General features: G+C 43.2%; 1 protein-coding gene across 2 annotated transcripts in view; it reads right to left on the reverse strand.

Moving 5' to 3' along the window:
* Positions 1-14,776, reverse strand: part of UBE3D (ubiquitin protein ligase E3D) — a 168,164-nt gene that overhangs the window by 124,943 nt on the left and 28,445 nt on the right. For both annotated transcript variants that reach the window (XM_019537673.1, XM_019537674.1), the window contains exons 5-7: positions 13,130-13,199; positions 6,458-6,527; positions 4,629-4,737 (exon numbers count right to left, since the gene is read on the reverse strand). In XM_019537673.1, coding sequence (XP_019393218.1) covers positions 4,629-4,737; positions 6,458-6,527; positions 13,130-13,199 — 249 coding nt within the window. The remainder of the gene's footprint in view (positions 1-4,628; positions 4,738-6,457; positions 6,528-13,129; positions 13,200-14,776) is intronic.

Here is a 14,776-nt window from a genome sequence, read left to right on the forward strand (position 1 = left end):
GAGAACCTGATGGTATTTAACACCGAAAAATGCAAGGTTCTCCACCTTGGGAGGAAAAACCTGCAGCATCCTTATAGGCTCGGCAGTGCTACGCTGGTTAGTACTACTGATGAAAGGGACTTGGGGGTCATGATTGACCACAAGATGAACATGAGCCTTCAATGTGATGCTGTGGCTAGTAAAGCAAGCAAAACTCTGGCTTGCATCCATAGATGCTTCTCAAGCAAATCCCGGGATGTCATTCTCTCATATTACTTGGTCTTGGTGAGGCCGCAGCTGGAGTACTGCATCCAATTTTGGGCTCCACAATTCAAAGAGGATGTGGAGAAGTTTGAAAGAGTGCATAGGAGAGCCACGCACATGATCAAAGGTCAGGATAACAGACCTTATGACAAAAGGCAGAGAGCCATGGGACTCTTCAGTCTGGAAAAGCACAGGCTCAGGGGTGATCTTGTGGCAATCTAGAAGTTCCACCAGGATCTGGTGGAACGTCTGTTCACCAGACCACTCCAAGGAATGACAAGATCAAATGGTCACAAACTCCACCGCGACTGTTTCAGGCTGGACATAAGGAAGAACTTCTTTACTGTCCGAGCCCCCAAGGTCTGGAAAAGCTTGCCACCGGAGGTGATTCAAGCACCCACTCTGAACGTCTTCAAGACACTTTTGGATGTTTATCTTTCTGGGATCCTATGATCCCTGATGACTTCCTGCCTCTGGGCAGGGAGCTGGTATCGATGATCCTCCGGGGTCGCTTCTAGCCCAAATGTCTATGAAATCAAAAATGACCTTGTATATAAGATGACCCCACAAAAACTAGATTTTAGATATGGAAAATATATAAATTTACTCTAATTTTCCAGGTATAGTATCTAATAATTAGAACATTTGTCCCCCTCCCATTGCTACAGCAGAGAAAATAGATCTGGGGGGGTCAAGTAGCCCCCTTATACTCTACTCCCCAACTTCTTCCCCCTGAAAGCCCTCCCCAGCCCTCAGGGGCTTTTGCACCTTACACTGTGAGCCAATATTGATAGGTGTTAGTGCTAGTTCAAGTTTGGAGAAGTCACACTGCAGGCCAGCAGAGACCTGAAAGACTTAGAGGTAAGATCCCCCACCTCCCGTTCTAGGCTTCCCTCCTGCCTCCCGTGACTCCCCGCCCTCTGCCTCCCCCTGCCACTGGGGCATTACCCACTTGTGGCTGCCTCTGTTGTCTTTCCCAAGGGACCAGGCAGGGAAGAGTTAAACTGCCTCCCACCCACACTGTTCCTGGGCTGCTGTTCTTCTGACTTAACAGGTAGTTCAACTCTTCCCCTGCCTGCTCCCTGGACTGAGTGAGGGCCGCTACAAGTTAGCATGGCCACACTTTACTGTAACAGGAGCTGGGTGGCACGGATAACTCTGAACTGCATAAGATATGCTTGAAACCAGTTTCAGGTGTTAATCCAGGTGTCAAGAGTTGCAGAAGCCACTCAAAATTACCATGTAACAAGGCCCTTAGACCCTGCTCTCCCTGACCAGCACACATTGAAATGAGGGGCGAGTTTGAAAACACCGACTTTGAAATAAACAGGCCTGTTGTGATTTAGTTAATCCAGAATTGATGCATTTTATCTCTTTTGAAACTGCTGCAACTGTTAGCATAGGTACTCCACAAACACATCTTTAAGAGCACTTTTGTACCTACTATATTACCATATTTCCAGGTCTAAAAAAGAAGACACTTGTCATGCAGGTGGGGGAGAGGAGGGGAGATATACCTGTGGGGGCACCATGACATGCCGATGTTCTGCCCCTGCCCATTCTGTTGCCCCTCACTGCCAAGACACAGCACCCCCTAGCCCTGCAAGTGCCCCTCACTCCCAAACCACAGTACCCTGCCCTCCTGGGCCATGATGGTGCCACTCACTCCTGACCAACAGCCCCCTGACACTGCCAGTGCCCCCTGCACTTCCAACCCACAGTCGCCCATCCTCCTTGCCCCTCGCTCCCAACTCACAGCCCCCTGCCCTCCCCAGCCGTCCCTGTCCTGATAGGCCAGAGCGCCATGGCTCTGATTCATGCAGGAGGTGGGAGACTGTGTCAGGCCCCATCAAGGGCTGGAGGGAAGAGGAAGGGAGGCTTGTGGCACCTCCAGCCCTGGGATGAGGCTGCCGCACTGGACCAGGCAGCCTGGCCATGGCCCCCCTCCTTCCTCCTCTCCCCTCGGGCAATGTCTCCTGGCCACTCAGCCCCTGTGAGCACAGAGCACAGGCACCAGTCCTTGTGCTGCCTGCCAGCCACACTTTCCCACTGCCCTCAGAGGGCCCTCCCCTTTTCCCCCGCTGGAGGAGCACACAGCCCTCCTACCCTACTCCATTTCCCCCTGCCCTATCATAGCCAATCCCCCGACTCCTTTGCCCTAACCAAGTGTCCAGGATTTAGCTTGGAAGCAAGGGGAGGGCAATCAGAGGCAGCAGAGAGTACCACTTGCGTCTGCATGCACCTCCGATCGCCTGCTGTGATAAACTATATCGCCCGTGCTCCCTGCTGCCTCCAATCACCCTCGCCCTGCTCCTACCAGAGGAAAGCAAAATCCTGGACATTTAGGCAGATTTAAAAAAACCTGCCCAAATGGATATCAGAGGGCTCAAAAAGAGGACATATCCAGGAAAACCCAGACATATGGTAACCCTACTACTGACACACAGTACAAACTATGAAGAATATTAAACTAAAACCAAAAGGCTCATGATTTACCATGTAGTAAACTGAGCTGGGTCTCAGCAGAGTCAACAGCATTTCAAGCCATGCTGACTCCATAGCGCACCACTGCCTGGTATCTATGGACTCCAGATACCTCCCCCTGCCAAAGATCCATGTGTTTGTACTCCAGATACCCCCCACAAAGGAGCCATGTGCTAATTAGCCCCCAGTCATGACTGGAACAGAGTATTCTTGTCATAAGTCCTGAGATCCTCCACACATTTATATGCAAATGAGGCACAGGGCAACCTCATCTGGCTCCAATTCATGAAATGTGGAGACATACTGACCATATGCAACAGGCTGAGAGAGGGGGCAACAGAGGCATTCTGGGTGATTTTAGTGCCTGATACTGGTCAATACAATCAAAAGCTTTGAAACTCACTTTCACTTTAAGCATGAGTGGGACTAGACTAATCTCAACTTTAAAAACAGTTACTCCCCTTGCTGAGTTAGCCTTTTATGGTTAGTTAGAATTTGGGTTTGTTAACTGCTGTTCTTCTACTGTTAATTGGCGATTATTTGTAATCTGCTTTGCAATGCAGCATATGTATCAATACTGTACTGGTAGCCTTTGGTGCAGAGAATAATCCCCATGAAAGATTCTGCAAAGTGTTGAACCTTTCCCAAGTGATCTTAACCCAAAAGCATCTTTAGCACTTAAAAGTGAGATATTACCCATCAACCAAAAACTTAACTGCTTGATATTTTCTTGGTTGAATCTGTGCTCAAGTGTGGCATTTTTGCTACAATTAAGATGAAAAAGTAACTTTGTGTGTTTAATAATAATTGTGTCAACAAGGGGGGAAAAGTTAGCCAGTAATTTCATTCCTGTGATTTTGAGCTCTGCCCCTGTCCCAGATGTGGGCCTTCCTTCTTACAAATGCTGGAGACAGTACAGACGTGTCCACAAGGCTTCAAGGTTTAACTGTGCATCGTGCACAAAATGAATACTTACAAAACTATCTTGATAAGCTGAATTATTGCTACTTAAATTGACAAGAGCACTACACTATTCAACCACGGCAATGATGTAAATGGAACTTGATGAGTTGTACTGAGAAAGAGGTTAGTCCAAGATTTTAGTTACCATATTTTTGTACTTATCAGAGTGAAAAAATTGAATAAATATAGAGGGTAGTGGTCTATTAACTGGGAATATATGCAGCACAGCCTCCTCTCCTGTTGTTCACTCTATAAATGGAGCATTTCTTGGCTTTCTTCCTACTATTAGTTTGACTGCTTAATCACAAACGAAATGGGGTTGATGGAAATAAGATGCTTAAGCACTTGGCTCTGTGCAAAGGGGACAGCCCAGAGTTATTGGTCCCCTCTAGGGGAAATAGAGAAGGAAAAAAAATGTTTGCTGATGGTTTAAATCAAGTTTAAAAAAAACAAAACAATACTAGTAAGGTGGGGCACTGAACATCTGTCTTTCTGCAAAAGACAAGATTACCTGGAAGGAAGATAAGCAGCCATGTCCCAGAACCTGCTGAAGAAGTCTAAGCTACTTTTGACATTTCTGGGAAGAGAAGTGTACCTAAATCTACCAGATCGGTAAATCTGGTATTAAGGAATATTTTCAATACCCTCGAGCTTGTACAGTCAAAGATAACACATGGTTTATTTGGTGGTTTAGACTCCTTGAAATTCTTATGAGGTTTTTTGGTTTTGTTTTTATTTTGAGTAAAAAGATTTAAGACATTGCACTGTAGCAAGCTCATAATCAAACAAAAACAGCATTGGGTGAGATGCGTAAAAGCATAACCTGAACAATCCTCTGAATTATCTCATTTCCTTTATTCACATAAAAAGCATAATATAAAAAATAAATGAATACAAACACATGAAATGTTTTTTCTATAAAATTAAAAATGTCTTACCAAGGTGTAGACCTTTCCATCATGTCCTTGTATGCTGAACCTAAATGTGCTTCTAGAAGAAGACAGCTCCACAAGACACTGAGCTATAATGCTCTGTACAAACTGAGACCTGTTTTAAAATAAAGCAATCTTTAGAATATGTTTTTATAATAACAATGATTTGCAAAATAAGCTAATGCCCAGTAAGTGCAAGCTAAACCTTAAATATCTGATGTTTGATTTTTCCTCAGTGTCAATTTTACTTGGAAATTTGATCACTATACCTATATTGACTCTATGAAGAGAAAAATGCTGAATCCACAACCTTCCCACAAAGAGATGGAGTATTTTCCCTTTCTTGCTTAGCAAGAATTGTCATGCTTGAACAGGTCCATGGTTCACTAATCTAATATTTTGTATTTAACACAATCCAATACCTACTGTTGCAAAGAAAGACCTATAGCCCTGGCAATACACATTACCCTGCAAAATTACTTTATATAAAAGCAAAACAGTAGAAGGGCATATCAGTGGTTCTTAACCTTTTTAGATTCAGTGAACCCCTCAGAAAATGCCAACTCAGCTTTCACTTTTTTCTTGACTATAGAAAAATAACAGAGCAATTTCTGTGTTGCAAAGAACTCAGAAAGACTACAAAAGATCATAACTTTTTAACACTAAGGAGTCCTATTTGAAATCACTCAGTCTACTTTGCAAATCATGGAGCCCAGTGCTTCGCTCCACAGCTATAGAGCCAGCAAACTAGAACTCCTTGAAGGAGTTTTGATTTGCTGTGCCCCAAGTCATTTAAGGTGCATTGTGCCGCCGAACTTCCTACAGTGGCTGGAATTAATGCGCAATACACTGTCGAGGCGCGCAAACACCAACACCATTTTCAGTGCAAAAGCATTTAGCCTGCTTTAACGTGTCATGCACACACGCCTCTCATTTCATCTACACACAGCCTAAATGCTCAACAGATCCCAGGCAGAAGGCATGCCCCCCGCTATACAGGAAGGCAAAAATCAACTCATGGTTCATAGCAATCTGCCCCCAAATATGGCAATCTGTCTAACCCTGAGTGGAGGGGCAAGACCCTCCACTAGCTAGGAACCTCAAGCTTTGGTCCCTACAGGAGCATTAGCACCCCTCACTCAAAGGCCCCAGTCTTGGCTGTAGCCAATGCCCAATGCCTCTGAGGTACACTTGAAAACCATTCCAACACATATGGCAGAAGAGGTGGGGCAGAGGCAATCAGCAAAGCCTAGAAGCATAACAGAACACAGGCATATCTATGCCTAGATCATCTCTAACCAGGGGCTGTCCAACCTCTTCTTGAACACCTCCAATGATGGAGAGTGCACAACTTCCCTCAGCAGTCTGTTCCACTGTCTCATTATTCTAACAATGAAGAAGTTTTTTCCAGATATGTAATCTAAATTTATTTGCTGCAACTTCAAGCCATTGGTCCATGTCCTCTTCTCTGCAGCAAGAGAGAAAAGGTGTTTTTCCTCTTTTATATGGCAACCCTTCAAGTATTTGAGGATTGCCATCATGTCCCCTCTTAAGTACCTTTTCTGCAATCTGAACATGCCTAGCTCCTTCAGCCTCTCCTCATATGATTTGCTTTCAAAGTCCTTGATCAAACTGGTTGCCCACCTCTGGCCCAATATCAGTGAATTAATATTGCTTTACTATTTCCTGAGTTTGTGATTATAACTGTGCAAATACTTTATCAGCATAATATTTATTAATAAAATATAATAAAATTACTATTCAAAAGTTACATTTTTACCAGTTGACAGTATTCTTCAAGTAATAAGACTGAGTGCATAATCAAAATTTAATACCGTGGTATCATGACAAATCTTTTCTCTGATGGCTGAATAATCATCTCTGTGATATAATATTTTATAATCCCTAAGAAACAAAAAGACAAAAGAAACTTAATCCACAGTAAGAGTACATATATTTTAACTATAAGATGCTGTGTCATCTCGTAGTCCAGCATTCAGTTAAGTGGTATAATCAGTCTGCCAAATTCCTGTTTCAGCAGGGACTAACTCTTCTTTGTTCAAAGAGTGAAGCAAAACTTCTCTATAGGAGCAACCAGTGTCCTGATACCTAAAGAACCCCACATATTAAAAAGACACACAGAAAGAGTAACAGAGACCAGCTGATTCATCTTTACTAGCAGCTGTTTCCATGGGTTAGCATTCAGCAACTTTTCAGAGCCATAGGCCAAAAGAACCCAGCACGGACACAACTTCCAGCCAATCAGCCCCAACACTCAAATGTGGTGCAAGAGAAGCCCCCCCCCCCCCAATCTAAATGCCACAAACATACCTGTATGTTGCTGACCCCTAATCTAGGTCATTTTTTTTTCTTTTTAAACTTTTTTGCAAGTATAAAAGAATGATTTATTTTATATCTTATGCATTATTCATATAGACCTTATTTGAATTTTAGAAGCTATTAACATATTGGCACATTGTTAAGTGTGTATAGCAAGCATAAGTACAGAATTCAAGAAACAAACAAAGATAAATAAATACCTTACATAGGTAAGAACTTTTTTCTGGTTTTATGGCAATACTATATGCAGCTTTGTATACACATAGCTAGAACCAGGCTTTACAATATGGGCGGGCAATTATTTTGGGCGGAGGGCCACTTACTGAGTTTTGGAAAGCCATCAAGGGCCACATGACAGGCAACCAGGGGCAGATAAATATTAATTTTCTAAATTTTTAGGGGCCCCGCAGGCCAGATAGAATGGCCTGGCGGGCCACATCTGGCCTGCAGGCTGCATTTTACCCACCCCTGCTTTACAGCAATAGGAGTTGAAGTTGCAGAGATCATCTTTCTAGCAGGCAGGTGATTAGATAACTGGGCCAGAGTCATTCTTTAGAAGTATCAGCATCCAGGTTCAGGGCCTTTAGTTGTACTTATATATTACAGACTTAAAAATCTAAAATGTAGAAACTGGTCTTAGGACTTCTGTATTAGAGCAGCAATTTGTTTCTTCTGTTGCCTGGAGCCACATAAGACAACTGTAGAATTTGCATTTCTGAGTTATAATCTAGTAATATACTTCCTTGTTCTGGATAGCTTGCAGATAGTCCCTCAGAACATAACAGACCGCACACAGAAGCATGCGCGTGTCAGAGGATCTAGGCAAACTTTAATGTTTGTGAGAGAACTCTCTAGATATGTCAGCAGCCACAAAAAGAAAGTGCACCCGTGATAAATTGCTTGCTCGTATCTTCTCTAGCAGTTTGGGGCTGAGCTCGTTTTGCTAGAGAATTCCAAAATGAAGTAGAGTTTTATTAGTTCAGTGCAACATCCTTTATGGTGGTTCAGTTTGATGATCAGCAACGTAGATCTATTTAGATCTGACTGTCCATTCTCAGACACTAACCTCAACTCAAATATTGAAATAAACATCTATAGATATTCATCCCCATGTCTAAATAGTTTATGGACATATATACTCTTCATCTTACAGTCTGTTCTTGCAAACTTGTATACAAGTTTAATAGTTTTATTCTCATGTGCATTACAATATTGTCTACAAGATTAATAACCTAACAATCATTTACCCCACATTTTAAATAGACTAAGATCAAACACTATGGTAATTGAATGTTAATACCGTATTGATCAGCAATTACAGTGATTAACTAGGCAGGCACAGTTCTCTGAATAGATGTGATATCTTTTATTAGACCAACTGAGTAGTTGGAAAAAAGTTCTTGGCAAGCTTTCAGGCGCAGTCATCCTTCTTCAGGCATAGGGAGTCTCTGCTGTCCCATTTTAAGACTCTACCCAGTGCTGAGTTCACCACCTCCTCTCACAACCCTGGTAAGTTGTCCCAGTTTTTAATTATTCTTGCTTCTAAGAAACTGAGTTTTATTTCAAGGTTGAATGCATTCAACTTCCAACTTCCAGCCACTGGATCTTGCTATGCCTTTATCAACAAGACTGAACTGCTCTCTATTACACAGCAATTGGATCAGTTTCCAAAATTTTCCTTGATAAGATCAACAGACAGACCTTCTTAATTCTTATATCATAGGGCTTGTTTTGAATCTTGGCATAATGTTGGTGGCCTTCCTTGAAACCTCTCCAGTGTTCCCACATTCTGTGCACCCAAACTGACAAAAAACCTTAACAACAGAGGAATGATAAGTTCACTATTTCCACTCAATGTTCCCACTTTTGATCTATCGAAGGACTGCACTCTCTCTCTCTCTCTACCACAGACTGTACTCAAGAGTTCAAACTAAAGCAGTTCTCTCTTAGGACCCTACCTCCTTTCCTGAGCTGCTGCTTCCAAAGACAGAGACTCCCATCCTATAGGGATAGCCTGCATTCTTTGCTCCCAGGGTATTAAATTGAATTTGGCTCTACTAAAACACATTTTGCTTTATTGTTATATAGACCACTTTGTAACATTATTTTTAGGGCTGTCAATTAATTGCAGCTAATGTGCGAGATTAACGTGTTAATCAGTTCTTGCATTAATTTTTTTAACAAGTTAATTGTATACGTGGCTTTGGAGCCCACACCACCACCATCCGCCACCTCTGGGCTGCTCAGCAGGGTAGCGATGGCAGAGCAGAGGAGTGACAGGGCAGCCTGGGCATCTGCAGCAGGGGAGAGTGGGCACACGCACAGACACAGACGAGCAGCCACATGGCCAGGAATGGAGCGTGGCGATGCATAGAACAATGCTCTGCAGGTAAGTCTGTAGTGGGGAAGGAACATGGGGTAGGGAAGTGGTTGGGAGGCCAGTTCGAGGCCCCCATGGTGAAGGAGAAAGTGGGGCAGGGGCAGGCGTGGGGGTAAATGGAACCCCAAGGGAGGCATGGGGACATGTGCCCCCCAGATTTCTGCACGGGGCGAAGGCAGGCTGCCCACTGTGGGCTGGAGCTCTGCGCTCTGCTGCCTTTGCCCTGGAAGCCACATGAGGCCAAGTTGTGCCTCCTGCAGTCAGGTGAGCAAAGGATATGCAGTGCAGCCAGCACACAGCTCCCAGGGCAAAGGTAGCAGGGCAGAGAGCCCCAGCCAGCAGCCCACCCCTGCCCCGTGCACAAATCTGGGGGGCTTGTGCCCCCCCATACCTCCCAGGGGGTGTATGCAGTGGCAGGGAGCCATGCCCCACCGCCTGGGCCCCTGGACAAGCAACACACAGCACTGTCCCACAACCTAACCTAACCCTGGGGCCCTACTCACTCCAGACCCCTGTTCCTGCCCCACTCCCTCTCTCATCATTGGGGCCTCTATCTGCCCCTCCACCCCCTTCCCTCCACAAACTTATCTGCTAGGCTTGTGTCTGTGTACATCTGTGTCTGCCCCTCACTCTCAAGCCACAACCCCCCAGCCATGCTGCTGCCTCTCACTCATGATTCTAAGTATCCCACATCCTGCCAGGGCATGCAGGGACCCCCTTCGACCCCCAACTCTGAACCCCACATACACCCCCACAGCCTCCACACCTTCTGCCTCCCCCACACCACCCCCAACCATACAAAGTACCTATATAATTTTGCATTATTTTGAGTTCTTCTGCACATAATTTTGAGTTTTTAGCTGTACAATTAAAATTGCAATAACCGTGACTAATTTTTTTAATTGTATAACTAATTGTAATCACATTTTTTAATTGTTTGGTAGCCCTAATTATTTGTTTCCCTGCTTACTACCCTACAAATCTTTTATCACCTGAAACCTTTACTGGAAAAGATTCTGTCTCACCTTGATCACTGAAAAATATATTGGCAAATATGGATAAAAATAATGGAATAAGAACTGTTTGTCCTGTTAATTCCATATAATACAAATTTTCTCAAGATGTGTAATCTTACAGCTAGCTGGTTTTGGGTAGACTGGTAAAGAATCTTGGTTTTTTGTGAATTTGGCAGAGAGATCAAGTATTTTATGCACTTTGCAGAAGCAATCAAGAGCAACCTGGAGGTATTCAATTGAGTGGACACACACAACACAATCTTCAGCGTACTGAAGACCACTAATGAGGTGTTGATTACCTTGGATTTGGAACATAATTAATTGATGTTAAAGACATCGCCTTCCATCCGACACTGGATGCTGACTCCAGAAGGAGGTCTATCCGTAATTAGATGCAGAATAGCTGCAATATAGATGGAATACAGAGTTGATGCAATCAGGCATCCTTGCTTGATTTTAGTATTAGTAGAGAAGGAGTTCATTTCTGAGCCACTGCTTAGGACAACTTCTGTTGTGCCATCATGAAAAAGAAGTCTGATGATAGTAATAATTTCAATGGGCATCCAAATAGCATCAGGATCCGCCATGGCCTCTCTGTTGACTGAATCCAAGACTTCAGTCAGGTCAATAAAGGTCATGCAAAGATCTAGGTGTTGCTCAAGTCACTTTTCCTTCAGCTGTCTAGCAACAAAGATTGTATCTATTCTACCACTGGGTGGTCTCAGAACTCAAGTAGAATCTCTTCCATAAAGAAGGTGAGTCTTGAGAATGCAGGTGAGGACCTACATGGACAGGAATGTAGTCTGTTAATAGAACTGATTGCAGAAATTATCTCCTTTCTTGATTATGGTAACAACTCCAGGATCTCTCAAGTCACTGGGAATCTGTTCATGTTTCCAGATTTTCATAATAAAAATGTGTTGTTGGGGAGAGAGTTTTTTTTCACCTTGCTTATACAATTTCAGCTAGCATTCCATCAGGACTACATGGCTTGTTGTTCTTCATTGGCCTAATTGTTTTCAAGGCCTTAGTAAGTTTGTGGATCTGCAAAGTTGTCCTCACGGTTGTGGAATTGCTTTGTCTTCAGGAGCTCCTGAACCTAGATTCTAACATTGAGGTACTCTTTCCACTGGGTACTGATGGTGGAACCGTCTTTGGAAAGTGCTGTGTCATCTTTGCATTTCAGAGGGACAATTCCATGTGTGCTCAGCTCATAGATAGTTTTGTTGTGCTGAACAAACTAATAGAAACTACAATAAAGTGTTTTATTTCTGGTTTGAAGTTGATGTCATTCTGCCAAACTTTGAAGAATCTTTTTTTATGTCAATGAGCACTTGAATTTCCCTATCATTCTTACAGAAATGATAAGGAAATCAATCAGAACAGCCCTAATGTTTCTTTGTGGAGAAACCTAGAGATTGGGCTTGATAGCAAAACCAATGTTATGGATGTGTCTATATTTTTTGGCTTTTCCTTTTCAAAAGAAAGATGTAGCCACCACCATGCCCTGTGGATCACCACCATGTCCTGTGAGTTGCCCCTTTCTTGTGTGTCTGGTCTCACAAAGCGCAGTTCTCTGACCGTGTGTGCTTCTTTGTTCTGGCTGGTCACTGTTAGGGTTGTCCCTGAGGATGCAAACATTCCAGGTTGCAAACTTATCACTTTATTTGCACCCCAGATAGGGGGACCCACTGAACACAGTTGTCCGGTCAGGTGAAATAAGACAGTATTGAGGGCACCTTTTCTAGCCTCCTTTCTGTATGGGGCGAGCAGAGTGGATTTTAAATAAGCCAGCTCATCAAGAATGCAGCTGCTGAACTGCACAACTCACTCTGAAGCCAAGTACAACTCCAACTACACAATGACCATCATGCAATATTCACCTCACTGTAGGTCTGTGACTACAGGCTTCTGGTAATCACTAGCACTTGTTCCCATCACCATTTGTCCATCACTGCAGGACTTCCTATTGAAGAAAGACGCCTGTGAATATCTTTTACTATGGAGATGTTCTTGCACATCAGAAACCACACAATACGTTGAGGGAAGAAACCTTAATCTGATGGCAAGGAAAACCAAGACAATCAGAGGTTTCTATTCTGCTGCAGCCTTCATCCACTTTTACAGACACTGTTACGTATTGTTTCTTGATCTGCCTGCTCTGCTGTTGAGGACTTATTGTTATTTCTGGGTTACTGTTGGTCTGGAAACCTCGCTCTTGACTTTGCTGCCATGGGCATTTATGGACTCATTGATGATTTCCCTATTTACTGGAAGACTGTCATTTTTTAATCAACAGACTACCAACAATGACTAATCTTACAGAAAAAGGCAATAGTATTGTTTTAACAAGACCTGCTTTCCATGAAGCCATGCTGGCAGGTATTCATTTATATTTTATAGTCTCTAATATTTTGTTGATCAAGTCGCAAATTAACCATTCCATTATTTTGCTCAGGCTAACACAGCTACAGTTCCTAGGTCACAGCTTTCATCCTTTTTAAATACTGGAATTATACTGACAGGCCTCCAAATCCTTTGGAATTCACCAGATGTGTTATAGAAACAAGGATCAAAGTAAGTTCCTGGGTCAGTCACTTTACAGTTTTGATAGTAGAAACAATACTCTCATCCTTTCCCAAAATGAGTGAGAAGAATTGCAGGAATTAACTCAGAAACCTGTTGAAAAATTATTTTTGTCCAGAACTGTTTAACTTCAAATGTTTAGTAACTGAGACAACTAAGTACAATTTGGTTTGTGTAATCCATACCTGATGATACTGCCTCTCCCAGCATTGTCTTGCAGCGCTTACAGATTACGCTGTTATTTTCCTTTGATTTCTGTAGGACAGAGAAATGTCATTTAAATGTCATTCAGCTACTTTGAAAAGGAATGTATAATTGTAACATACTCTCCAGAGTGCACCATGAACTTTATAGTTCATTCTGCATCTCCTCATTCTTACATACACACTGATTTGTCTTGGCTATTTTACTCATTTCAGTCTTCTAAGATTTCTGAGCTATTTATAAATTGTGCATTTAATTTAAATCTTATGGTGATTAAGATGCACACATGAAACCCAGTTTAAAGACTTAAACTGAATATAAAAGACAATCGCAAAACATTAAACTTACCCTAATTCATGCTATTCCAAAAGAAGAGTTTTTGCATCCAGTACCTTCACACACATATACACCAGGTCTTTTAGTGTATTTGCACAATATGTGAGTTACACAAGTTTAATTTTATATGCTTAGTGAAATTTTAAAAGCTGTTACCAACTTAAAAAGTCATATTAAAGTACTTACATTGAAAAGTATTATAAACAACCAAAATAATTATCTTATTATAAACAAAACCAGTGAAAAAATGATTCCACAACTTCCTGTATGTCCCTGATACCAGATGACTGCCAATTTCCATTGATTCTTAAGGGAAAGAAGCCACAAGCTGTCTTCAGTGGAAAGAGTTAACATTTAACTGAAGTCACTGTTACCACTGGACTTCTAAACCTTTGCATGCATGAGGTACGTGGCAGAATGCCATCTCTGTCTCTCCCCAAATTCTGCTATCAGGTGGTTGCCTAATCTGACAATTTGGTTACCATGGTCACTGCAGAGAGCAGACACCCCTGGCCCCATTGGCATCAGGTAACCCTGAGTTGTAACCTGAGCTGGATACATTCCCGAGGGAGGAGGAAACCTGCTCCCTCTGCCTACATGACTGGCCTCACACACCTGGGTGGGAGCTTAAACTCCCTATTGTTCTAAGCAATTTTATCATGACTGGGAGGGAGCTAGAGACCCTGCCAGTCTACCCAGCAACCAGTAATGCATTTCAAAATTTGGGGTGAGGTGAGGACACTAGTAGGGAGGGAAAGACTGCAGCAAGACCTGGATAGGTTACAGGAGTGGGCTAACATAAACAGGATGCACTTCAACACTGACAAGTGCAGGGTGCTGCACTTGGGCAGTAGTAACCAGCAGCACATTTATAAAATTGGAAACTCCCTTCTCGAGAGCATGGAGGCAGAAAGGGATCCTGGAGTCATTACTGACTCCAAGATGAACATGGGCTGACAATGCAAGGTCACGGTTGGCAGGGCTAACCGCATCTTGTTGTGTATCCACAGGTGCATCTCAAGTAGAGCCAGGGAGGTGATCCTCCCCCTCTATGCAACACTGGTCAGGCCACAGCTGGAGTACTGCGTCCAGTTCTGTGCCCCCCATTTCAGGAGGGATGTGGACAACATTGAAAAGGTCCAGAGGAGGGCCACCTGAATGATCCGGGTACTACAGGGCAGACCCTACACTGAGAGACTGCGGGACCTGTACCTGTTCAGCCTTCACAAGAGAAGGCTGAGGGGGGACCTGGTGACTGTCTATAAACTCACTAGGGGGGACCAGAAGGGTTT

Source organism: Crocodylus porosus, unplaced genomic scaffold, assembly GCF_001723895.1.
Source record: "Crocodylus porosus isolate Cpor-Errol unplaced genomic scaffold, CroPor_comp1, whole genome shotgun sequence".
NCBI classification, from domain to species: domain Eukaryota; kingdom Metazoa; phylum Chordata; order Crocodylia; family Crocodylidae; genus Crocodylus; species Crocodylus porosus.